General features: G+C 45.6%; 1 protein-coding gene across 5 annotated transcripts in view; it reads right to left on the bottom strand.

Annotated features, from left to right (window-relative positions):
* arhgef28a (Rho guanine nucleotide exchange factor (GEF) 28a) overlaps window positions 1-27,127 on the bottom strand; it is a 678,106-nt gene that overhangs the window by 453,972 nt on the left and 197,007 nt on the right. For all 5 annotated transcript variants that reach the window (XM_085990347.1, XM_085990327.1, XM_085990336.1 and 2 more), the window contains one exon: window positions 16,177-16,250. In XM_085990347.1, coding sequence (XP_085846473.1) covers window positions 16,177-16,250 — 74 coding nt within the window. The remainder of the gene's footprint in view (window positions 1-16,176; window positions 16,251-27,127) is intronic.

Below are 27,127 nucleotides of genomic sequence, written 5' to 3'. Positions count from 1 at the left end.
TTGCTGTACCTACATGTTAACTTTCTGTGATTCATGTACAAAGACAACCAGGTCCCTCTGAATGCAAACATTTCCCAGTCTCTCACCATTCAAAAATATTCTTCTTTTTTGTTTTTCCTATCAAAGTAAATAACTTCACACTTCCCCACATTGTATTCCATTTGCCATGTTCTTGCCCACTCAGTCAACCTGTCCATATCTCTCTGCAGCCTCCTCAGAGCTTACTTTCCCACCTAACTTTGTATCATCAGCAAACTTGGATATATTACACTCAGTCCCTTCATCCAAGTCATTGATATAGATTGTAAATAGCGGAGGTCCAAGCGCTGATCCTTGCAGTATCCCACTAGTTACAGCCTGCCAACATGAAAAAGTCCTGTTTATTCCTACTCTCTGTATTCTGTCCATTACACAACCTTCAATCCATGCTAATATATTACCCCCAATCCCATGAGTCCTAATTTTGTATAATAACCTCTTGTGTGGCACCTTATCGAATGCTTTGTGAAAATCCAAATACGCTACATCCACTGGTTTCCCCCTTACCATCCTACTAGTTACATCTTCAAAAAACTCTAACAGATTTGTCAAACACAATTTCCCTTTCATAAAACCATGTTCTCTCCGCCTAATCATATTACGATTTTCTAAGTGCCCTGTTACCACGTCCCTAATAATAGATTCTAGCATTTTGCCTACTACTGATGTCAGGCTAACTGACGTATAAGAACATAAGAAATAGCAGCAGGAGTAGGCCAATCGGCCCCTCGAGCCTGCTCCACCATTCAATAAGATCATGGCTGATCTGATCCTAACCTCAAATATACTATCACTCTCCAGCCCACCCGAACCCATGTGATCTCCCGGGAGAGGCGAAAAACCAGATTTTAAAAAAACCCAATGGCCAATTTGGGCGAAAAAATCTGGGAAATTCCTCTCCGACCCATCTAGGCGATCGAAACTCATCCAGGAGATCACTCTGTCCCTATATTTTCTACAGTACTTATCTTCTGTAAAGGCGATCTCCACCCCAGCCAGGAACAGCAATAAAACCATCTCCTGAAATCTAACAGAATTAGAACACAAGAAGTAGGAGCAGAACCAGGCGACACGGCCCCTGGGCCCGCTCCACTACCCACAGGGCCACAACCATTCTGAACCTAGACTCATGTCCAATTTCCTGCCCGCTCCCCGTAACCCTTAATTCCAGCAAATTCCACAAACCTACCACCCTCTGAGTGAAGAAGTTTCTCCTCATCTCAGTTTTGAAGGAGCAGCCCTTCATTCTAAGATTATGCCCCCTAGTTCTAGTTTCACCCATCATTGGGAACATCCTCACCGCATCCACCCGATCAAGCCCCTTCACAATCTTATATCTTCCAATAAGATCGCCTCTCATTCTTCTGAACTCCAATGAGTAGAGTCCCAATCTACTCAACCTCTCATCATATGTCCACCCCCTCATCCCCGGAATTAACCGAGTGAACCTTCTTTGTACTGACTCGAGCGCAAGTATGTCCTTTCTTAAGTATGGACACCAAAACTGTATGCAGTATTCCAGGTGCGGTCTCACCAATACCTTGTACAACTGCAGCAATACCTCCCTGTTTTTATATTCTATCCCCCTAGCAATAAAAGCCAACATTCCATTGGCCTTCTTGATCACTTGCTACACCTACATACTAACTTTTTGAGTTTCGTGCACCAGGACCCCAAGATCCCTTTGTACTACAGTACTTTCCAGTTTCTTGCCATTAAGATAATAACTTGCTCTATGATTTTTCCTGCCAAAGTGCATAACCTCACACTTTCCAGTATTGTATTCCATCTGCCAAATCTCTGCCCATTTACTTAGCCTGTCTATGTCCCTTTGCAGGTTTTTTATGTCCTCCTCACTCACTACTTTCCCTCCCATCTTTGTATCATCTGCAAACTTTGATATATTACACTCGGTCCCCTCCTCCAAATCGTTAATATAGATTGTAAAGAGTTGGGGACCCAGCACTGACCCCTGCGGAACACCACTAGTTACTGATTGCCAGTCTGAGAATGAACCATTTATCCCAACTCTCTGCTTTCTGTTAGGGAGCCAATCCTCCACCCACGCCAGAATATTACCCCCAATCCTGTGATTTTTTTATCTTGAGCAATAATCTTGTGTGGCACCTTGTCAAATGCCTTTTGGAAGTCTAAATACACCATGTCCATTGGTTCCCCTTTATCCACCCTATATGTTACTTCCTCAAAGAACTCAAGCAAATTTGTCAAACATGACTTCCCCTTCATGAAACCATGCTGAGTTTGTCCTATTAAATTAGGTTTATCCAAATGTCCCGTTACTGTCTCCTTAATAATGGACTCTAAAATTTTACCAACCACAGATGTTAGGCTAACAGGTCTATAGTTTCCAGCCTTCTGCCTACTACCCTTTTTAAATAAGGGTGTTACATTAGCAGTTTTCCAATCTGCCGGGACCTTTGTTGAGCCTAGGGAGTTTTGGAAAATTATTACCAATGCATCCACAATCCCTACCACCACTTCCCTCAAGATCCTAGGATGTAAGCCATCAGGTCCAGGGTATTTATCCGCCTTGAGTCCCATTATTTTACCAAGTACCACTTCCTTAGTGATTTTAATCATATTTAGCTCCTCCCCCCCTAGAGCCCCCTGTTTGTCCAGTGTTGGGATATTCTTAGTATCCTCTACCGTAAAGACTGATACAAAATATTTGTTCAGAGTTTTTGCCATCTCCATGTTTCCCATCATTAATTTCCTGGTCTCATCCTCTAAGGGACCAACATTTACTTTAGCCACCCTTTTTCTTTTTATATAACTATAGAAACTTTTGCTATCTGTTTTTATATTTTTTGCTAATTTACTTTCATAATCTATCTTCCCTTTCTTAATCAATCTTTTAGTTATTTTTTGCTGTCTTTTAAAGACTTCCCAATCTTCTATCCTCCCACTAGATTTGGCTACCTTATATGCCCTTGTTTTTAGTCGGATACTATCCTTAATTATGGTGTGGAGATGCCGGAGTTGGACTGGGGTGGACAAATGTAAGAAGTCACACAACACCAGGTTATAGTCCAACAGCTTTATTTGAAATCACAAGCTTTCGGAGCGCTGCTCCTTCGTCAGGTGACGTGGAGAAATGCATAAAGACAAATGTGATAAATGGCAGTTGGAAACATTACCTGTAAACATCTGACATGATTCTCTGACTATATAAGCTGTGTCTTTATGCATTTCTCCACTTCACCTGATGAAGGAGCAGCGCTCCGAAAGCTTGTGATTTCAAATAAAGCTGTTGGACTATAACCTGGTGTTGTGTGACTTCTTACATTTATCCTTAATTACTTTACTTAGCCACGGATGGCTATCTTTTCTTTTACATCCTTTTTTCCTCAGTGGAATATATATTTTTTGGAAGTTGTAAAATAACTCCTTAAATGTACACCACTGATCATGTACTGTCTTACCCTTTAATCTATTTTCCCAGTCCACTCTAATCAATTCTGCTCTCATACTTTCATAGTCTCCTTTATCCAAGCTCAGCACGCTTGTTTGAGATCCAACCTTCTCACCCTCTAATTGAATATGGAATTCAACCATGTTATGGTCACTCATTCCAAGGGGATCCTTTACTAGGACATTTTTAATTAATCCTGTCTCATTACACAGGACCAAATCTAAGGTTGCTTGCCCCCTGGTCGGTTTAGTTACATACTGCTCAAGAAACCCATCCCTAATACACTCAATGAACTCATCCTCAAGGCTGCCCTGCACAATTTGATTTGTCCAGTTAACATGATAGTTAAAATCCCCCATAATTATAGCTGTTCCCTTATTACAAGCCTCAACTATTTCCTGATTAATACTCCGTCCAACAGAGTTGCAACTGTTCGGAGGCCGATAGACTACGCCCACTAGTGTTTTTTTCCCCTTATTATTCCTTATCTCCACCCAAACTGTTTCACTATCCTGCTCCTTTGACCCAATATCATTTCTCTGTATTATAGTGATTCCTTCCTTTATTAACATAGCCACCCCACCTCCCCTTCCTTCCTGATTGTTAAATAACCTGGTATGTTTAATTCCCAGTTATGGTCACCCTGCAGCCATGTTTCTGTAATGGCCACAAGATCATACCCATATGTAGTTATTTGTGCCGTTAACTCATCCATTTTGTTACGAATGCTACGTGCATTCAGATAAAGAACTTTCAAATATGTTTTGTGACACTTAGTTCCTGTTTTTTCCCCTTTTACTACTTTACTTTTTACTCCATACCTTCTGTCCCTTCCTGACACATTCTGTTTTTTTAATTCCCCCACTGCTACCTAAGTCTATGACCTTCTCCGTTGTCATTTTTATTATTTGCTCTCTAGAAACCTCCCCCCCACTAATTAGTTTAAAGCCTTCTCTACAGCCCTAGTTATATGATTCGCCAGGACTCTAGTCCCAGCACTGGCCAAGTGAAGTCCGTCCCAACGGAACAGTTCCCTCCTGTCCCAGTACTGGTGCCAGTGTCCCAAGAAGCAAAACCCATTTTTCCCACACCAGTCTTTGAGCCACGCATTTAACTCTTTAATTTTATTTATCTTAGCCAAATTCACTCGTGGCTCAGGTAATAATCCAGAGATTATTACCCTTGAGGTTCTGTTTTTTAATTTGACCCCTAGCTGCTCATACTCCTTTAACAGAACCTTCTTCCTTGTCCTATCTACGTCGTTTGTACCAACATGGACCACGACAACTGGATCCTCCCCCTCCCGCTCCAAGTTTCTTTCCAGCCCAGAAGAGATGTCCTTAACCCTGGCACCGGGCAGACAACACAGCCTTCGGGACTCCCACTCTTAACTGCAGAGAACCCTATCTATCCCCCTCATGATACTATCCCCTACCACTACAACATTTCTTTTTACTCCCTCCACTTGAATGGCCCCCTGTTCCACGGTGCTGTGGCCAGGTTGCTCATCCTCCCTGCAGTCCCCGCTCCCGCCCTCACAGGGAGTAAGATCCTCGAACCTGCTTGACAAAAGCAAGGGCTGCATCTCCGTCAACACTACCTCCTGGATCCCTGTACCTGCCTCACTCGTAGTCACACTGTCCTGTCCCTGACCACGGACTACATCTGCATTAATTAATTTCATATATGTGACTACCTCCTGAAACATAGAGTCCAGGAACTTCTCCCCCTCCCTGATGTGTCGCAGTGTCTGAAGCTCGGTCTCAAGCTCTTTAGCACGGAGCCTGAGTTCCTCTAGCAGCAAACACTTATCGCAAATGTAATCACCGTGAGCCTCAATGGGGTCCACCAGCTCCCACATTTCGCAACAGTAACACATCACCTGTTCACCCATATCTATGTAATTAATTAAATTTCTTATTATTAGTTATGAAGGCCCTCTGCCCCGAAATAGATGATAATATTACACCACTATTTAATAGGACTTACCAACTTAAAGATATAGAAGAGAAGGAAAAGGACCTACCAACCAGCTGATTACCAACCTCCCTTTTGAATGCTGTCTGTGGGGCCTGTCCGGTTGAATTGTCTCGCTGCTCCGCTTCCGCAATGCTGGATTAGCCCGAGAGTGGGAAGCAAAACAGAGCAAAAACACCCCCTCACCTCCCACTTGCCCGAACTCTCCCACTTACCAAACTCTGCTTACACTCAATGCACTGCACTCAGTGCAGCCGCACTAAGCCCGCCCCTTTTTATACCCGGATTCTACTTCCGGTTTAAACTCCCCAACAGCTTAATTTACTCTAAAAAATTAAACTTACTTCAAATAATTAACTTTTTCACTCACTAAAATTCAGTAAATACACTTAAATGACTTTTTCTCCCACTTGCCAAACTCTGCTTACATTCAATGCACCGACTCAGTTCCCTGTTTTTTCTCTTCCTCTTTTCTTAAATAGTAGGGTTATGTTTACTACCTTCCAATCCTTGGGGGCTGTTCTAGAATCTAGGGAATTCTGGATGATTAATACCAGTGCATCCACTATCTCTGCAGCTACCTCTTCTAAAACCCTAGGATGCAGGTCCAGGGGATTTGTCACCACTTAGTCCCATTAATTTCTCCAGTGCTATGTCTTCACTTATACTGATTTCTTTAAGTTCCTCCTTCTCTCTAGACCCTTGGTCCCCATTATTTTCAGAATGTTATTTGTGTCTTCTACCATGAAGACAGATGCAAAGTATTTGTTTAATGTCTCTGCCATTTCCTTATTGCACATTATAATTTCTCCTGTCTCTGCCTCTAATGGGCCCACATTTACTTTCACTAATCTCTTCCTATTTACATACCTATAGAAACGTTTACAATCTGTTTTTATGTCTCTTGCTAATTTACTCTCATGTTCTTTTTTCATTTTCCTTATCAATTTCTTGGTCCTCCTTTGTTGAATTCTAAAGTCTACCCAATCCTTAGGCTTACTACTCTTTTTTGACAATATTATAAGCCTCTTCCTTTGATCTAATACTATTTTTAACTTCTCTTGTTAGCCACAGTTGGACCACTTTTCCTGTGGGGTTTTTGTGCCTTAATGGAATGTATATTTGTTGCAAATTATGCATGAATTCTTTAAATGCTAGCCATTGCTTGTCTACCATCATACCTTTTAATGTAGTTTCCCAATCTACCTTAGCCAACTCGCCCCTCATACCTACATAGTTTGCTTTGTTTAGATTCAAGACCCTAGTTTCGGACTTAACAAATCACTTTCAAATTCAATATAAAATTCTATCATATTATGGTCACTCTTCCCTAAAGGCCCCTTTACTACATGGTTATTAATGAACCCTTTCTCATTGTGCAATCTAAACTAGCCTGTTCCCTAGTTGGTTCCTCAACATACTGATCTTGAAAACTATTTTGTATACATTCCATGAATTTGTCCCCCACACTATTACTGCAAATTTGGTTTGCCCAGTCTATATGTAGATTAAAGTCCCCCATGATTACTGTATTACCCTTGTTACATGCGCCTCTAGTTTCCTGATTTATACTCTGCCCTACATTACAACTGCTGTCTGGGGGCCTATAAATAACTCCCACCAATGTTTTCTGCCCCTTGCTGTTTCTTAGCTCCACCCAAACTGATTCTACGAGCCAAGATCCTTTCTCTCTACTGTCTTTATCCCATCCTTTATTGTCAGGGCTACCCCTCCTCCTTTTCTATTTTACCTATCTCTTCTAAAAGTTATGAATCCTGGAAGATTTAGTTCCCAACTTTGGTCACTTTGCAACCACTTCTCCGTAATGGCTATTAGATCAAACCTTTTAATTTCTATCTGTGCTATTAATTCATCTATTTTATTGCGAATACTTCGCTCAGATATAGTGCCTTTAGCTTTGACTTTTTTCTATTTTTCCCTGATGTCATCGTAGTCACTGATGCCTTATTACCTTTGTTACTCCAATTCCAATTTCCAATTCCAATTAAAATGCTTTATTGGCATGAAAGTTTACAGAGAACCATATTGCCAAAGCTTACATAGCAAAAAGGTACAGTTTTCCAACATTCTGTAGGTGTCAATCGATTTGACATTTGTTGGGTACATACAATATTACTTTTAAACAATATTAATTTTAAACAGTCTTTGTACTTCATTTGGTACGTTCAATATTAATTTTAAACAGTCTTAATTTTAAACAGTCCTCAGGTTGTGACATGTTGTTACATATTTGGCCCCAAGGTATGGTCTGTCTCCTTCTCCTAGGACTAATCTCAATTTTGACAGATCATCCAATTCCTTGAAATCTGGGGTTGTTTGGCTTAGCTTGTTGAATAATATGTTTCTTGATGTGTTGAATTTTTCGCATTTTAGGAGGAAATGCATTTCTGTTTCAACCTCGCCAGCCAGACATTGATCGCATATTCTATTCTCTCTAGGCTGCCAGGATTTCTTGTATCTGCCTTTTTCAATTTCCAGTTGGTGGTCGCTTAGTCTGTACCTGGTGAGGGTCTGTCTCTGTTTTGTGTCTCTGATGGTCGTGAGGTAGTCTGCCAGTTTATATTCTCTTTTTAGGGCCCGGTAACATTCTAATCTGCTTTGGCTTTCGGTTATTTTGTTCCAATGTTCCAGGTAGGTTTCTTTGCATTTTTTAATGATTTGGTTCACTCGGATTGGTGTTTGGACGGCTGTGTTGGTCTGGGGCTGGTCAGGGTCCGGCTGAGTACTTAGTTTCCGTAGCAGCTGACTCAGGGGACTCTTTTCTGGGTTTAGCTCTTGGGTCTGAAAGGCTTTGAAATGAAGGGTGTCTGGGGAGCTAGATTTGAGGTGATTTAGGAAGTTTAGTGCTCGTTTTTGGATGTTTATTATCAGTGGGTATCTGCCTAGTTCGGCTCTGCATGCATTTGTTGGCGTTTTTCTTTGGGTGCGAAGGATGCTTCGGCAGAATTCTGCATGTAGGGCTTCTATTGTATGTTTTTCCCATTTAGTGTAGCTTTGGTGATTTAGCGGGCCCCATACTTCACTACCGTACAGTGCAATGGGCAGGATTATGCTGTCAAATATTTTGAGCCAGATTTTGATTGGGATTTGGATGTTGTAGAATTTTCTTTTTATTGCATATAGGGCTCTTCGGGCTTTTTCTTTTAGTGCATTCACTGCTATGCTGAAGCTCCCTGATGCTGTAATAGTTAGACCAAGGTAGGTGTAGCTCATAGTGTGTCCTATAGTGATATCACTGAGGGTAAACTGGTATTTGTTTTCCTGACATCTGGGCCTTTTTTGAAAAATCATGATGTTGGTTTTCTTTAGATTTACTGTTAGAGCCCAATTTTGGCAGTATTTGTCGAGTAGGTCTAGTTGTTGCTGTAATCCCTGTTCTGTGGGAGACAGCAGAACCAGGTCGTCCGCATAGAACAGGGATTTCACTTCTCCATCCAGGAGACGGAGACCTGGTGACTCGCTTTGCTCCAGCATGTCTGCTAATTCATTTATGTATATGTTGAACAGGGTCGGGCTCAAATTGCAGCCCTGCCGGACGCCTCTTCTCTGGGTGAAGAAATCGGTGCGTTTGTCTCCAATTTTGACCCCGCATTTGTTTTTCAGATACATTGATTTAATAAGGTCATAGACTTTGCCCCCTATTCCACATTGAAGAAGTTTATAATAGAGCCCTTCGTGCCATATAGAGTCAAAGGCTTTCTTGAAGTCGATGAAACAGGCGAATATTTTCCCATTTTTTGTTTGGTGTATATGTTTTTCAATGAGGGTGTGAAGGGTATAGATATGGTCGGCGGTGCGGTGTTTTGGAAGAAAGCCTATTTGGTTTTTTCTGAGGATATTATGTTTGTTACTCTCTGTCCCTTCCTGACCCACTCTGCTTATTTTTACCCAAAACTCTGCTCTGCTCTGGAGCCTTGGCATTTCTCTTGCTGCTTTTAAATTGACTCTTTCCTGAATCCTCCCACCACTCCCCCCACCCGATCCATTAGTTTAAAGCCCTGTCTACTGCCCTAGTTATTCAATTCGCCAGGTGATATACCTATCAATTCCTCCAATAAAAGGCGAAGAGTTACGAAGGTGACTAAAGGTTTTTATTGACTAAATAACAGAGCCCACTCTCGTGGGTGATCCGATCCAAGCAGGAGGAATACCAGCCAGTCGCTCACCTTTATACCTGGCCTGGTGGGTGGAGCCAAGGCGGAGTCGGCAGTGGTCATCCCAGGTATAGCAGTGTGGCAAGAGGCGACCTCGTACCGTGATACAATAGTGGTCAGTGATACAGTTATAACGAACAGTGGTGAACAGTGCTAACTACTAACAGTGATACGATAGTGAACGTGGTTTACCACATTCACCCCTTGTTTAGAATTAAGTCCGGCGGGGTGAAGTGTACTACCAATTCTGGTAGGTCAGTCTGTCCGGAGGCTTCGTAAGCCTCTCCGATCGCCGCAGCGGTGGTGTTGCCTTATCCGGTGCTGGTGCCTTATCCGGTGTTGATGCTGGTGTTTGCGTGGTCGGCGAGGGCTCGTGGGGTTCCGGCATGCCGTCTACCTGGACTGAGGTTGGGGGGGGTGGTGGCGGTGTTTCCGGATCGGCTGAGGGTGCGAGGTCTCGTAGGGAGACAGTGTCCTCCCGCCCGTCTGGGTACGCCACGTAGGCGTACTGGGGGTTGGCGTGCAGGAGGTTCACCCTCTCGACCAGGGGGTCCGTTTTATGGGTCCTCACGTGTTTCCGCAGCCAGACCGGCCCCGGGGCGGTCAGCCAGGTTGGTAGAGTGGTTCCCGTAGTCGACTTCCTGGGGAAAACGAACATTCGTTCATGGGGGGTGGTGTTAGTGGCCGTGCAAAGTAATGACTGGATGGAGTGCAGCGCTGTCGGGAGGACTTCTTGCCAGCGGGAGGTTGGGAGGCCCTTAGACTTTAAGGCTAAGAGGACGGCCTTCCATACCGTCGCGTTCTCTCTTTCCACCTGACCGTTACCTCTGGGGTTGTAGCTGGTGGTCCTGCTTGCTGCAATACCTCTCTCTAGGAGGAATTGCCGGAGTTCCTCGCTCATGAAGGAGGAGCCCCGGTCGCTGTGTATATAGTTCGGGAACCCGAACAAGGCGAAGAGGGCATTCAGGCACTTAATGACCGTGCTACTGGTCATGTCGGGGCAGGGGAAGGCAAAGGGGAAACGGGAGTACTCATCAACGATGTTGAGGAAGTACACATTACGGTCAGAGGACGGGAGGGGCCCCTTAAAGTCGATGCTCAGGCGCTCGAAGGGGCGGGTGGCCTTGATCAGGCTTGCTCGGTCCGGCCTATAGAAGTGCGGTTTGCACTCCGCACAGGTCTGGCAGTTCCTGGTCATGGTCCTGACCTCCTCGATGGAGTAGGTCAGGTTGCGGGCCTTAATGAAATGGTAGAGTCTGGTGACTCCGGGGTGGCAGAGCTGGTCGTGGAGGGTCTGAAGCCTATCGATATGCGCGCTGGCGCATGTCATTCGTGAAAGGGCATCAGGGGATTCGTTCAGCTTGCCTGGCCGGTACAAGATCTCATAATCGTAGGTGGAGAGCTCGATTCTCCATCTCAAAATCTTGTCATTCTTGATTTTGCCCTTCAGCTTGTTATTAAACATGAAAGCCACCGAACGCTGGTCGGTGAGGAGGGTAAATCGTTTGCCTGCCAGGTAGTGCCTCCAGCGCCGTACTGCCTCCACGATCGCCTGGGCCTCTTTCTCGACCGACGAATGTCGGATCTCGGGGCCCTGTAGGGTCCTTGAGAAGAAGGCCACTGGCCTCCCCTCCTGGTTTAGGGTGGCGGCTAAGGCGAAGTCGGATGCGTCGCTCTCCACCTGAAAGGGGATGGACTCGTCCACTGCGTGCATCGTGGCCTTGGCTATGTCTCCCTTAATGAGGGAGAAGGCCGCGCACGCCTCCTCCGTGAGGGGGAAGGAAGTGGCTTTCAGGAGGGGTCTGGCTTTGTCCGCGTAATTGGGTACCCATTGGGCATAGTAGGCGAAAAGCCCCAGGGTTCTCCTAAGTGCTTTAGGGCAGTGGGGGAGGGGTAGCTCCATGAGGGGGCGCATTCTTTCTGGGTCGGGGCCGATGATTCCGTTCTCCACTACGCAGCCGAGGATGGCAAGGCGCGTGGTGTTAAACACGCATTTCTCCTTATTGTAGGTGAGGTTCAGCCGTTGGGCCGTACGGAGGAATTTCTCCAGATTCGCGTCATGTTCCTGCCGGTCGCGGCCGCAGATAGTGACGTTATCTAGGTAGGGGAATGTAGCCTGCAGTTCGTTCTGGTCAACCATCTGGTCCATCTCCCTTTGGAAGACCGAGACCCCATTAGTGACACCGAAGGGGACCCTAAGGAAGTGGTATAGGCGCCCATTCGCCTCGAAGGCGGTATACTGGCGGTCCTCAGGGTGGATAGGGAGTTGGTGGTAGGCCGACTTCAGGTCGATGGTCGAGAATACTTTATACTGTGCAATCTGATTGACCATGTCAGATATGCGGGGGAGGGGGTATGCGTCCAGCTGGGTATATCTGTTTATGGTCTGGCTGTAGTCGATGACCAGGCGGTTTTTATCGCCGGTCTTTACGACTACGACCTGGGCACGCCAGGGGCTGCTGCTCCCCTCGATAATGCCCTCTTTCAGGAGGCGCCGCACCTCAGAGCTAATGAAGGCTCTGTCCCCGGCGCTATACCGCCTGCTTTTGGTAGGGACGGGTTTGCAGTCAGGGGTAAGGTTAGCAAACAGAGAGGGTGGCGGGACCTTGAGGGTGGAGAGGCTGCAGGTGTTACGCGGTGGGCGGTTTAACGTTTGCTGGTTGTTGACTGTGAGTGGGGGGAGGGGTCCACTGTATGCTAGGGTTACGCTTTGGAGGTGGGATTGGAAGTCCAGCCCTAGTAGGACGGCAGCGCAGAGATGGGGGAGGACGAGGAGTTTAAAGTTTTTATACTCCGTGCCCTTAACCGACAGGGTCACGACACAGTAGCCGCTGATGTCCGTGGCGTGGGACCTCGATGCCATCGAGATTCGGCTGCGCGTTGGTAGGACAGAGAGGGAGTAGTGGCTCACCGTGTCTGGGTGGATGAAGCTCTCCGTGCTTCCGCTGTCGAACAGGCAGGTCGTGGCGTGGCCGTTCACTTTGATGTTCATCATTGACTTGGACAGATGGTGCGGGCGGGCTTGGTCCAGGGTGACGGAAGCTAGTGTGTAGCTGAGCGAGTCGTTGTCATCTGCGGGCGAGGCGGTCAGGCGTGGTGAGTAAAATGGCGTCTCCCACGAGGTAGGGCCCCATGAGGCACTATTGGGGTCGGTTGCCTTAATCAAAGATGGCCGCCCCCATGACTCATGTGTGGGGATGCTGGCCTCAGTTGCCCTAAACAAAGATGGCCGCCCCCATGACTCATGTGTGGGGTTGCTGGCCTCAGTTGCCCTAAACGAAGATGGCCGCCCCCATAGTTCGCATGCGGCACTGCTGGCCTCTGAGGATCCGCTCCTGCAGGCCTTGGAGAAGTGGCCTTTCTTCAGGCAGGTTTTACATATGGAGTTCTTGGCTGGGCAGCGCGACCTCGGGTGCTTCTCCTGGCCACAAAAAAAACAGCCGGCGGCCCGATCGCGGATGCCCGATGTCGGGGCCGGTGCCGGGGGTGGCGGGGCCGGTCGGGTCCGGGACGCCGACGCAGAGGTAGGTCCCGGGGGCGGCGCTGGGAAGGGTGCTGTGGTAGGGGTCGGGCCCGAGTCCCAGGGTCGCGAGCAGTACCTGGTGAATGCTTCCTGATCTTGGTGGGCCACTTCCAGGGAGATAGCGAGGGCTTCAGCTTTTTCCATGCTGAGGTCTTTAGCTTCCAGCAGTCTTTGCCGTGAGTACTCGGACCGTAGGCCTTTCAGGAATGCGTCGCGGATATTATCTTCAGTATTTTCGGCTGCCGACACCGATTTAAAGTCACAGTTCCTGGCGAGTGCATATAGCGCCTGTGAGAATTCGGCTACTGATTCTCCTGGCTGTTGCGGCCGTGATCTTAGGAGGTGCCTAGCGTACATGTAGTTTACCGGGGTCCGGTACTTCTGTTTCAGCAGGTTGATGGCGGTCTCGTAGGTAGTCATGTCCTCGATGAGAGTGTATACTCTCGGGCTCAGTTGTGCCTGCAGGACACTTAGTTTGGATGCCTGAGGGACGCTGGATTCTCTCAGGTATGATTCGAAGCAGACCAGCCAGTGTTTAAAGTCTGCGGCTGAGTTTGCTGCTCGTGGGTTCAGGTCCAGGTACGGCGGTCTGAGGGCTCGCAGCCAAGCTGGCTGGTGTGGCTGTGCTCCTGGGAGCTGCGCTGGTGGCTCCTCCGCCGGTTGTGACTCGTTGTCGGACATCATTAAATTTAGTCAATAAAATTGATATACCTATCAATTCCTCCAATAAAAGGCGAAGAGTTACGAAGGTGACTAAAGGTTTTTATTGACTAAATAACAGAGCCCACTCTCGTGGGTGATCCGATCCAAGCAGGAGGAATACCAGCCAGTCGCTCACCTTTATACCTGGCCTGGTGGGTGGAGCCAAGGCGGAGTCGGCAGTGGTCATCCCAGGTATAGCAGTGTGGCAAGAGGCGACCTCGTACCGTGATACAATAGTGGTCAGTGATACAGTTATAACGAACAGTGGTGAACAGTGCTAACTACTAACAGTGATACGATAGTGAACGTGGTTTACCACACCAGGACACTCCCTCTTTCCCCAGTACTGGTGCAAGTGGCCCATGAAGCGAAACCCCTGCCTCCCACACCACTCTTTCAGCCATACATTTAATCTTCTAATCTGCTTCTCCCTATGCCAATCCCTCTGCGCGTGGCTCAGGTAACAATCCAGAGATTATTACCTTTGAGGTTCTGCTTTAAAACCCCAACTCCTCAAACTCTCTCAGCAGACCCTCATTCCTAGTTCTACCTATGTCATTGCTTCCTTCATGGACCACAACAACTGGATCCTCCCGTTCCCACTCCAAGTTCTTCTCCAGCCACAAGGAGATGTCTTTAACCCTGGCAGCGGGCAGGCAACACAGCCTTTGGTACTCCCTGTCGCAGCTGCAGAGAACAGTATCTATCCCCCTGACCAAACTGTCACCTACCACTACCACATTCCTTTTTACTCACCTTGATTTGAATGGCCTCCTGTACCACAGTGTAGTGGTCAGTTTTCCCATCCTCCCTGTAGTCCTTGTTTTCTCATCCATACAGGTAGCAAGTACCTCGTACCTGTTGGACAAGGTCAAGGGCTGAGGCTCCTCCATCACAATATCCTGGGTCCCCATACCTTCCTGACTCGCAGTCACACTCTCCTATCCCTGACCATTGACTAACTCTAAAGTACTACTTAACCTAAGGGGTGTGACTGCCTCCTGGAACAAAGTGTCTTGGCAACTCTCCCCTTCCCTGATGCATCGCAATGGCTGCAGCTTGGACTCCAGCTCAACAACTCCGAGCTGAAATTCCTCAAGTTGCAGGCACTTACAGCAGATGTGGGTGCTCGGGATCTCGTTGGTCTCCACCAACTCCCACATGCTGCAGTTACGATGCACCACCTGCACTGCCATCTCCATCTAACCTTATTTTATTTATATAATTAGTTAGTTATAGTTTTTATTCAAACAATTATTTTTAGTTTCAATTTTTAGTTTTAATCCACGATAAGCTCATGGATGGTAAGGGCCTTGTTTGCAAGTGAACGGACATTCTGGAGGGAGATGCGGAGAGGGTCGGTGATAGCTGACCCACTGTCAGCATCCACAGGGTCAGCGCTGGAATGGGTGAGTTGGACGTGGAGGAGATTGGCAAAATTAGCCCCCAACAGGTGTGCTGATCAAGAAGGTCGACGAGAGAGTAGGATGGGACAATTGGGGTTGCTGTTCACGAGGAGGCAGTGAGGAGTGCCACGGTGGGCCTTTTAGAGGATGTCAAGAGAGGCACAGAGGGAAGCTGTAGGCTTATCTAAGAGGGAGTCAAGCCTGGGATGGCGGCAGGAGAGTAGGAAAGTCAAAGAGTAATGAAGGATTGGGGTAGTGATTTGGGAGGACAGAATATCCGAGAGAGGAGAGATGACGACAGGAGAGAGCAGCCAGGGAGGAATAGAGAGTAAAGGAAAAGTGGGGAGAAAAAAGTGGAAACAGAAGTGAACAGCTCAGGTCTAGAGTGGCTGCCAAAGTGCGCAGGCGAATGGACACAGGAAAAACTCAGGTTAAATAGACCTGGTTATGTAGTAATTAATGGGATACATATTTCCTAGTAGTAGCCGGGAATAGGTTGGAGACAATAGTAGGGAGGCCAGAGTTAAATTCAGAAGTCCCTTGGATAAGGGGAGCATTCCGGTACAGATATTTTTCTCTAAGCTGTTCCTAAAAAATTGAGCTTCCTCAGAATACTAACCTGCATCAAAATGTTTCACACTGTATTTGAGGCGATATAAAGAGGACAAACACCTACCCACCACCTGTCTGTAATATGTTATATCAAAAATATAATTTTCATAGCAAAAAACCTCAGTTAAGAAAAAAAACAAATCATTAAGACTCCGAACAGTCAGATATCTATATATATCTTACATAAAAATTATCAGTAAGCATATATTTAAAGATTTTATTTCTGATCAACAGATACTCAATGACAGCTCAGTGAAATGAGTTGCAGTAGTCAAATCTAATTAGATAGGGAGTTAAATAATCCATTACCTCAACACAGGCCTTCTTTTCTGTCTTTCCTGACGATAGACCAGATTCACAGGTAAATGTTTCAGAACAAGATCCTGTGTGAAAAAGAAAACTGCAATAACTCTGACATTGAAATGTTTAGTTGTAACCTCTCAGAGGTGAGGTGGTACCATTTCAGGTACAAGTCCTGTTACATCTTCCAATATTTTTTGCACAACAGCCAATAAATTTGCCCTAATTTTAAATCAAAACCCAGTTGCATCCTGTGTAATTAAACAAGCTGTGCTCACATCACTAACACTAATTAATCTCCTTATTTAACCTTTTCCTAGAATTACATAGAATAAAATTACGTAGAATTTTACTGCACAGAACCAGGCCATTCTGCCCAACTATGTTGGTGGTTAGGCTCCAGACCAGCCTCCTCCCACCTTACTTCATTACACCTTATCAACATATCCTTCTATTCCTTTCTCTCCCATGTACATAACTAGCTTCCATTTAAATGCATTTATGCTATGAGCCTCAACCATGTGGTAGCGAGTTCCACATTCTCACCACTCCCTGAGAAAGAAGTTTCTCCTGAATTCTTTATTAGATTTATTAGCGACTATCTTATGGCACTTGTTTTGGATCTCCCACAAGTGGTAACGTCTTCTCTACATCTACCCTATTGAATCCCTTCATAATTTTAAAGATCTCTTTCAGGTCACCTCTCAGTCTTCTCTTTTCTAGAGAAAAGCGCCCAGCCTGTTCAGTCTTTCCTGAGAGTTGTACACTCTCAGTTCTGGTATCATCCTTGTCAATCTTTTTTTCCACTTTCTCCAGTGCTTCTATATCCCTTTCATAATTTTGAAATACTTCAATTAAAAAAAAGTGTTAAATTAATAATTTACAAATGCACAAAAGTGTCAAATGAAAAAAGAATTGTAAATTCATTCAGGACGGGAGGGGGTTGCCGCCCATGCATTTTGCATGTGCAATTACGATTTCTTTCAGAGGCACAGGAGGTGGGGGGTCAGGGAAATATCTGTGGCAATTCCAGGATTTGGAATGGAGAGGGGGTGACATATAAATGCCAAACAAATTTGGAGGAGGCCAAATACCTCCCCTCAGTGATTTCAAAATTCCTCAAAAACATTCATAGCTCAAGTAATACTCCCACTTGAATCACAGATTTGATATAGAATCACAAGTCTGACTTTCAATTTTTCTGCCATCATAACTGGAGTCAGCCCATGAAAAATTCTCATTTTTGATTTAATGGAAATTATCGAAATGTCACAAGTGCATATCATCTGAATCATATGTGTAGCCATGGAGAGGAATGTGGGAAGAGAGAAGGTTAGTTGGAATTAGTCAGCAAGACTTGGAAGCTGGAACTTGAAAACTTACATTAAAAAAAAAATCAGTGTCCCCAGACAGACTCACTGGACCACTATTAGGTTAAGAACATAAAAAAGCACGAAACAAGAAAGATCAGTCATGGTCTACTTAAGGTACACTCAAAATAATTTTCTGTCCAAAATAAAAATTAAGTATTGTTTACAATATGTATTAATTAAAACAAATAAGAGAAAACATGGGAAAACTCTCATTGGTCCAATGACTATGGGGATTCAAGGAGTTTATATAAATAGTTTCCGCTCACCAGATCCCAAATTCATCGGGACTTTTTGAGCCATTGTTTGAAAAATAGATCCGGGAGGTCGGGGCGAATACTGTGCAAGTCCATTCTATAAATAACTTTGTTGAATCGCCAGTGCTACAAAAAAAATCCCCGCAGTACTTAATAATTTTACAAGAAAATATAACAGCCAACATGTAGGAATTATATTAGCAGGTTTCCCAATATTGTAAACCCATTTTAAAAAAGGGGCAATGAATTTCAGCGCAGTGAATCATTAAAAATAGCCGAGACACTTGTAAATAAATCCTTCAGAAAGCAACTCAGTTCACTTTAGAAAAAGGCAGAACTATCAACTTACATCATCACAACACAGAATGAGTGCAGTGAGCAAGCAGCCTGCATGTTGCTATGGGTACCATCCATGAGGATATAGGACAATATTGTTTCGATACAATTTACGAACTGGTTCAGAGCGCTTCTAGTAGAGAATCAACTCACTTCACTTTTGTGAACAATGGATGATTTAGATAAATTCTAATGAATAGATCTCTCTGTACATACACTAGTTGCGCACAGACTCTTACGGGAATGCTCATGTTCGTTATAGAGATCCACAAGGCACATAGAGTGCTTTCACATAAAATATTAAACATGACATAACCATGGGGCTCAGAAACAAACGTTGTGCCAATTATTCCAATTAATAATCGAAAGCTAGCTGCAATCTGACACACTATTCAATTGATTGCTTATTAAAATGTTTGTAGTTGATAAAAGAATTGACATAACCTAGGAATTCAGACACAAATACTGTGTAAAGTAATCCAACTAATAATCTAAAGTTAGCTAGAATCAGTCACTGTGTAATTGAATGTTTATTCAATTACAAAATTTAAAAATTTGCACAAGGCAAAATCTGTAGGAAAGGGAGTGGGAGGGCTTTTTTGTCAGTAGATATTTAAGATTCATAGAAGCAGTATAGCACAGCAGTAACACAGTAACAGTAACCTACTATACTAGACTGCTGTTTAACTTAAGAATTTGAAAAACATCAGTTTTGATAAGTGACTAACTCACTGGCCTCATATTAGTCTCAACTTTCCATTACATTAAACATTAATTCAGCACCAAAAACGACATACAATGCAATCTGAAAATTGCAATCAGTTGATTTATTGTAATAAAACTAGAAGTTGCATTTTTTTTTAAATTTACTATATTTCCAGCAATACAAAGTGTACTGTAAGTGTAAGTGTAAGGTAAAATAACAATATGCAGGTTATTGCACAGCAGCTGTACTATATAGACATATACTGTACAAGTAATTTTTCACTTTACGCTGGTGCACTGAAAATAAGCAAAAAGCCTGAACTCCTAATAAATGAAATTGAAACCTAGGGGGAAAAATTCGGTATCGACCATTTTGGGGCATTAACATCGCCCAGAGGCAAACTTTAGCACTGGCGACCCGAAATGCAGTTTTAGCACCCCAAGAGGGAAGTGGAGCGCTAAATCAAGCGCTACACACTTCTCTTAGGGTGCTAACGTCGGAGAGCGGGGCGCTACCGCAGAGCACTTACTCAAGCTCAGGCGCTGTCAATTACAAGTACTCAGACAGACTGGCGTCTTCTAGTTCTTAAAGGGGAAGGTCCATCATGCTGCACAGCCTCACTCTGATCATTGCTGCTTGTGACCTGGGCCTGCAAGGAGCTGCAATCCATCAACCACAAATCTCATGGCTGATCAGTGACCCAGGGAGAGAGCTCGCTGGTTCAGCGATCAGGCATTGGAGGCTCTGGTTGTGGAACGCTGATGGGCAGTGCTGTTCCTAGACACTGGCAGGAGACCATTGCCGCAGGAGTTCAGAAGGATGTGGAGGGAGGTGGCCCAGGACTACATGCATGCTAAAAAGTGGAAGCAGCATGCTATAGACAGGGCTAAGCGATCCCACAATCAACGGATCAGATCAAAGCTCTGCAGTCCGGTCACATCCAGTCGTGAATGGTGGTGGACCATTAAACAACTAACAGGAGGAAGAGGCCATAAGAATATCCCTATCCTCAATGATGGTGGAGCCCAGCACGTGAGTGCAAAAGACAAGGCTGAAGTGTTTGCAACCAACTTCAGCCAGAAGTGCCGAGTAGATGATCCATATCGGCCTACTCCCGAGGTTCCCACCATCACAGAAGCCATTCTTCAGTGCTGGGACACCAGTCTGTCGCAAGATGAATGAATCGTGGCTGCTGCCAGGATAGCGGGCACTGACGGCAATGATGCGCTGTCTGTGGTTGCATACCAACTGCATGTTCAGAGAGGAAGGATATACTTGCCATAGAGGGAGTGCAACGAAGGTTCATGAGATTGATTCCTGGGATGGCGGGACTGTCATATGAGAAGAGATGGAGTAAACTAGGCCTGTATTCTCTTGAATTCAGAAGAATGAGAGGGGATCTCATTGAAGCATACAAAATTATTACAGGGCTTGATAGGGTGGATGCTGGGAGAATGTTTCCCTTAGCTGGGGAGTCTAGAACCAGGGGCCACAGCCTCAAGATAAAGGGTAGGCCATTCAGGACTGAGATGAGAAGAAATTTCTTCACACAGAGGGTGGTGAATCTTTGGACTTCTCTACCCCAGAGGGCTGTGGAGGCTCAGTCATTGGGTATATTCAAAACAGAAGTCAATAGATTTCTGGCTAGTAAGGGCATCAAGGGATATGGCGATAGGGCCGGTGAATGGAGTTGAGGCAGAAGATCAGCCATGATCTCATTGAATGGTGGAGCAGGCTTGAAGGGCCAAATGGTCTACTCCTGCTCCTATTTCTTATGTTCTTATGTACTGGTAGCCTTTGCGGTTGCGGAACACTTCTGCATTGTGATGAGGTGCCCGCAATGCCACGTGGGTGCAGTCAATGGCGCCCTAAACAATAGGGAAGCCCACTATTCTTGCAAAGCCACATAAGCATTCATGCTGTTTGTCGCTGGTCATGGGGAATGAGATGTACTCCCTTCTCCTTTTGTACAGAGCATCTGTCACCTCCCAGATGCAGCAATGGACGGCGAACTGTGAAATGTTTGCAATATCCCCTGTTGAAGCTTGGAAGGAGCCGCTGGCGTAGAAATTGAGAGCGACTGTGACCATCACTGCCGCTGAGAGACAGCCTGGTCCTGAGCTGAGGGTGGAGGTCTGGCTGCAGGAGGTGGCAGAGCTCTGTGACCACCTCCTTGCTGAAGCGGAGCCTTCTAAGGCACTGCTCCTCCGAGAGATGAAAGTAGGAGAACTACTCCCAGAATATTCTGGGACAGCAAGGTCTCCTGCTGAGAGCCCTATTGGCCCTCCTCCCTCTGGCCACGTTTTCCAATCGTTCTCTCTGCCTCCGCCAGTGAAGCTGGAGAGCGAGGTCCCGTGCCAGTACAGCCCCCATTAAGTGTTGGAAATGTTGCAGTATCAAAAGTAAGACAAATGAACCTGATAAATTGTCAGGAGCAAAACTCCTTCAAGTAGGAAAATCTCAAATGGGTCAAAACGCCCGTCTGCTTCTGTCAAAGTGACAAGGCAGCATTGTTTGCCAACAAAAAAAACCCAGGAAGTTCACGTCTTTAAATAGCACACCTGCACCTCCCAACCGACTGCAAACCGCCTCCTCTACCTGTCGTTCCTAACAGCAGGCGCTGAGGCAGGGGGCAAAAATGAATTTCCGGTTGTGAGTGATGCACAGCTGGATGGCGTCATGATCTCCAGGCGCAGGAGATCATGGCGGTAGTGGTTAGCACCACCGCAAACCGCCCGGTGAATTTCGCTGGCGGTGCTAACATCGCCGTACCCAGGTGGTAAGTCGTTAGCGACCCCCAAAGGCGCTAACGGGAGGCGCTAACCAACTGAATTTCTCCCCCATAGAGTTGTACAAGTTGTGATTTACGTTACAATGTAACAAGTGCTGCAAAAAACTATAGTGTATTAGGCAATATTTTCAATGTCCTATTGTCTCAATGCATTGAAACATTTACTTGCAAAAAATACTTGCATTTACATAGCACCTTTCACAACCTTTATGATGTCCCAAAGCACTTTACAGCCAATGAAGTACTTTTTTGAAGTGTAGTCACTGTTGTAATGTGAATGTGTGCATAGCACAACTGTCCCACAAACATCAATGAGGTAATGAGCAGAGAGTCTGTTTTACTGACTTTGGTTGAGGGATAAATATTGGCCAGGACACCGGAGCGAAGGCCCCTGCTCTTTTTGGAAATAGTTCCATGGGATCTTTTACTTCTTCTACCTGAGAGGGATCTCACTTTACCGTCTCATCCGAAAGACGGCACCTTTGACACTGCATCACTCCCTCGGGCATTATCCCTTCTTCTCAGCAAAAGAAACTGAATTGGCTCCATATTAGAATGTATCCCTAAGGGTAGTGCTGAATGTGTTGTATGCTTCAATATGGCTAACAACACTGAATGTCACTTGGTTATGTTCACCACATCATCACAGTGATCAGGAACAGAGGTATAGTGATCTGTGTTGTTATGGTTGGGGTTGTCCACCGGGTGGTGCTGTAGCCAATGCTGCTGCTAAGGTCAGGGGTTTTGCTTCCTGCATAGGTCAGCACAAGGTGGAATGCCAGGATGCTGAATGCAGGCCTGATGTTTGCTACTCTGTATGTGTTTCCCAGTTGTTAATAAAGTACTCGTGTTAATTCTAACATCGAGCCTCTGAGTTCCTTGTTCCACATTCTGGGTTTATCACATTTGGCGACGAGGTAACTAAAAGGACCCTGATTAAAGAAGAGAAGTCTGCCAGGACGTTTAAACAACAAAATTACGAGCTACGGTTAGCTACCAGTTGGAAGAGAGCATGGCTGCCACGGTAGGAACGGTTCCCGCCTTTGATATTCAAGCACAAACCTGGGAGGAATACTGTGAAGTGTTGGGTTATTTTTTCAAAGCAAATGAAATAAATGATGCCGGAAAAAGGAAAGCCATTCTGCTTAGTTGAGTGGGAAGCCAGACCTACAGTTTCATGAAAAATCTGCTCAGTCCCAAAAAGCCTGGAGACAAATCATTTGTTGAATTAGTGGCCTTGCTAAAAGAACATTTCAACCCTAAGCCTAGTGAGATTGTACAGCAGTTCAAGTTTAATTCAAGGAACAGGAAAGAGGAAGAGAGCATAATGGACTATGTAGCGGTGTTGCATAAATTAGCACAAGATTGCAATTATGGGAACAACCTGAAGGAAATGCTGCAAGATAGGCTAGTTTGCGGAATTATGGACGACCGAATGCAGCGTAGATTATTATCCGAGACTGGGCTTACTTATGAAAAAGCATTGGAACTTGCTCAAGCCATAGAGACAGCGAACCGAGATGTAAAAGAAATACAGGGTTCAGACAAGGCTAATGCTACGCAAGTTGCAGGTCAGGTTGTTGTGCACAAGTTGAACATGCATCAGAAACCACAACGTGAGCATGTGAAGGCATGTTATAGATTCAAGGGCGATCACCTGGTGAGTGAATGCCGGTTTCTGGAGGAAAAGTGCTACAAGTGTGGGAAACAAGGACACATAAAACGAGCTAGCAGGGCGAAATCACCTGTGGAGGAATCCAAACCAAAAGGGGGAGGGCAGCAAAACCAAGGGAGAGAAGTGAAAAAACATGGAGCACACCACATCAGCGGGGAAGCTGAGGAAGAAGAGGACATGTTAATAATGTATAGCATGTTAGAGAACATTCCAAAAGTGGCTCCTATCACATTGCAACTGACAGTAAAGGTGAACTTTGAAGTGGATACAGGGTGCGGCGTGACCATAATGAACAAGGCAGAGTACTCAAAATTGTGGAACCGTGCAAAAGTTCCAGAGTTAAAGCCTTGCTCCCTGCATCTTAAAACATATACAGGTGAATGAGTAGCGACATTAGGTACAGCTAAGGTAACTGTGCAACACAGAGACACAGTGGAACAGCTACCTGTAGTTATAGTATCGGGTACCGGACCAAACCTGTTAGGTCGGGGCTGGATAAAAGAACTTAAATTAGACTGGGGAGCAGTACATCAAATAGATGCGGGCAAACAGTTGACTTTGCAAGGAGTGTTGCGTGAGCATGAGAATGTGTTCAAGGAGGAACTTAGCACATTTAATGGCCCCCCAGCTAAGATTTATGTAGACAAGGAGGCGCCGCCAAGGTTTTTTAAACAACGACCTGTGCCTTATGCCATGAAGCCAAAGGTGGAGGCTGAGCTTGACCGTCTATTGAGAGAGAACATACTGGAGCCAGTGAAATGTTCGGAATGGGCGGCTCCCATAGTACCTGTTTTAAAACCGGACAATTCGGTAAGACTCTGTGGAGACTATAAATTGACTGTCAATCGGGTGTCCAAACTAGAGCAGTATCCTATTCCCAAAACAGAGGATCTCTTTGCAAACCTGGCTGGAGGGAAGAAATTCACAAAGTTGGATATGAGTCATGCCTACTTGCAGATTACACTGGGTGACGAATCAAAGAAGTATGTCACCATAAATACACACAAGGGCTTGTTTACATATAACCGCTTACCGTTTGGTGTCACATCTAGTCCAGCTATCTTCCAGAGGACAATAGAAGGTGTACTGCAAGGGATTCCACGTTTCCATCTATCTGGATGACATTCTGGTGACGGGAAGAACCAACCAGGAGCATCTGAGCACTCAGAGAGGTACTACAGAGATTGGAGAGGGCAGGGTTCCGGCTCAAGAAGAGTAAGTGCACTTTCCTGGGGAATGAGGCAGTGTTCCTGGGACACAGAGTGGACGCCACCGGGCTCCATCCACTCAAGGAGAAGGTACAAGCACTGCAGGACGCCCCTGCTCCTACAAATGTGGCTGAGTTAAAAGCTTACCTGGGACTGCTGAACTATTATAACAGGTTTTTACCAAACTTGTCAACTGTGTTAGCACCTCTTCACAAACTACTGCGCAAGGAGACACAGTGGCAGTGGGGAGAGGAGCAGGGGGTTTCATTTGAACAGTCCAAGAAACTGATGCTGTCGTCGGATGTGCTGGTTCACTACAATGCAGAGAAAGACATCATTCTCTCTTGTGACGCTTCACCTTATGGGGTGGGGGCAGTTCTTTCACACTGCATAGAAGATGGAACTGAAAGACCAATAGGGTTTATGTCCCGAACTCTAACACCAGCGGAAAAAACTATTCCCAGTTAGACAAAGAGGGGTTAGCAGTAACGTTTGGGTTACAGAGGTTCCACAAGTACATATATGGCAGGAAGTTCACCATATGCACCGATCATAAACCTCTTCTCTCGCTTTTCAATGAAATGAAAGCAGTTCCACAGATGGTGTCACCCCGGATCCAGAGGTGGGCCGTGACGTTGAGGGCATATGAGTATGTCATCGTCTACAAAGCGGGCAAGTACCATGGGAACGCAGATGCCTTGAGCCGTCTTCCACTGCCAGGCACACCTATTCGTGCAGCTCCAGAGGACAGAGTGTTGATGTTGGAGGACACTGACACGGCACTTGTGACTGCAGAGCAAGTAAGAACATGGACAGGTAAAGATCCAGTACTGTCTAGAGTTCGAGAATATGTGGTGAGGGGATGGCCACAGCATCCGGAAAGGGCTGACTTCACACCCTACAGTGTCAGGAAAACAGAGCTGAGTGTGCAGGATGGTTGCGTGTTGTGGGGAGCACGAGTGATTATTCCACAGCCAGCACGACAGTCTATCCTAGAGCAACTACATCAGTGTCATCCTGGGGTCTCGCGTATGAAAGCCTTGGCTAGGAGTTACTTGTGGTGGCCAAAGCTAGATGAGGAGATAGAAAATCTAGTCAAGACATGCAGCACTTGTCAGGAACACCGGAAGGCACCAGCAGCGGCTCCTCTCCACCCCTGGGAGTGGCCGGATAAACCATGGAGAAGATTGCACTTAGATTATGCAGGTCCATTCATGGGGAAGATGTTCCTCATAATCATTGATGCACATTCCAAATGGATGGATGTTTATCCTGTAAATTCTGCTTCCGCCACTACTACTATAGACTGCCTGCGTCGGAGCTTCAGTAATCAAGGGCTACCGGAGATCGTGGTAAGTGACAATGCCACTTGTTTTGTGAGTACAGAGACAAAAGAGTTCTTGAGGAAAAATGGCATAGTGCAGGTGACCTTGGCTCCATATCATCCGTCCTCTAATGGACTTGCGGAGAGAGCCGTACAAACATTTAAAGAGATGATAAAAAAAAGTGCAGAAGGGAGTTTAGCAGCCAAAGTGTCACGGGTTCTGTTCAGCTACAGAATAACACCTCAATCCACCACAGGACTCTCTCCTGCAGAGATGTTATTAGGTCGTAGACTACGCTCCACTCTTGACCTTGTCCACCCAGACCTAAAAAGGAAAATGGAAAACAGACAAAACAAACAAAAAGAGAACCATGACAAAAGAACAAAGAGCCAAAGTTTTGGAGAAGGAGATGCGGTCCTTACCAGGAATTTCAGTTATGAACCAAAGTGGATTCCTGGTTTCATAGACTCAATGACTGGTCCAGTATCATACAAGGTCATGTTGGGAGATGGTAGGGTAGTACGCAGACATGTAGATCAGATACTTACCAGACAAGGGGAAATTGAAATGAAGGTTCCAGATGCAATGGCTGAGGACAGGTTGGCCCCCAGTTATTCAAGTGCATCTGTGGTGACACCACCAGGGGCAGAGACAATTCCACAGGAACCCATTCGTCAAGAGGGAACCATCGCTGCAGAGTCAGATACTCCGAGCACTGCTCAGGAGCAGCTGGTGGCTTCACCACAAACAAGCAGGGACTTTACTGTTAGACATTCACAAAGGTCTCGCAAGCCACCAGAGAGATTGATACTGACCTGTTAAGATTCATCAAGTATGGAACATGGTGAATGGAGACTTCTTATGTGATCTTAGGAATGGTTGTTTGTTAAGAAATTCATACTGAAATCTTAAGGGGGGAGGGATATAGTGATCTGGGCTGTTATGGCTGGGGTTGTCCACCAGGTGGTGCTGTAGCCAATGCTGCTGCTAAGGTCAGGGGTTTTGCTTCCTGCATAGGTCAGCACAAGGTGGAATGCCAGGATGCTGAATGCAGGCCTGATGTTTGCTACTCTGTATGTGTTTCCCAGTTGTTAATAAAGTACTCGTGTTAATTCTAACATCGAGCCTCTTTGCGTTCCTTGTTCCACATTCTGGGTTTATCACAAGAGGGCTTCAGAAATGGGAATTACATCTATGTTAACCACTGGCCTTGGTCATCCACTCAGCAATGAATCTGTGATAGTGTATGTTTGGAACCAGAAAATTTATTATTGCCAAAATCATACCCCTGA

The sequence above is a fragment of the Somniosus microcephalus genome, chromosome 1 (genome assembly GCF_052327205.1).
Source record: "Somniosus microcephalus isolate GS21.2 chromosome 1, FLI_Smic_1.0, whole genome shotgun sequence".
In the NCBI taxonomy this organism is placed as follows: Eukaryota; Metazoa; Chordata; class Chondrichthyes; order Squaliformes; family Somniosidae; genus Somniosus; species Somniosus microcephalus.
This window is presented reverse-complemented; position numbering and strand designations above follow the sequence as displayed.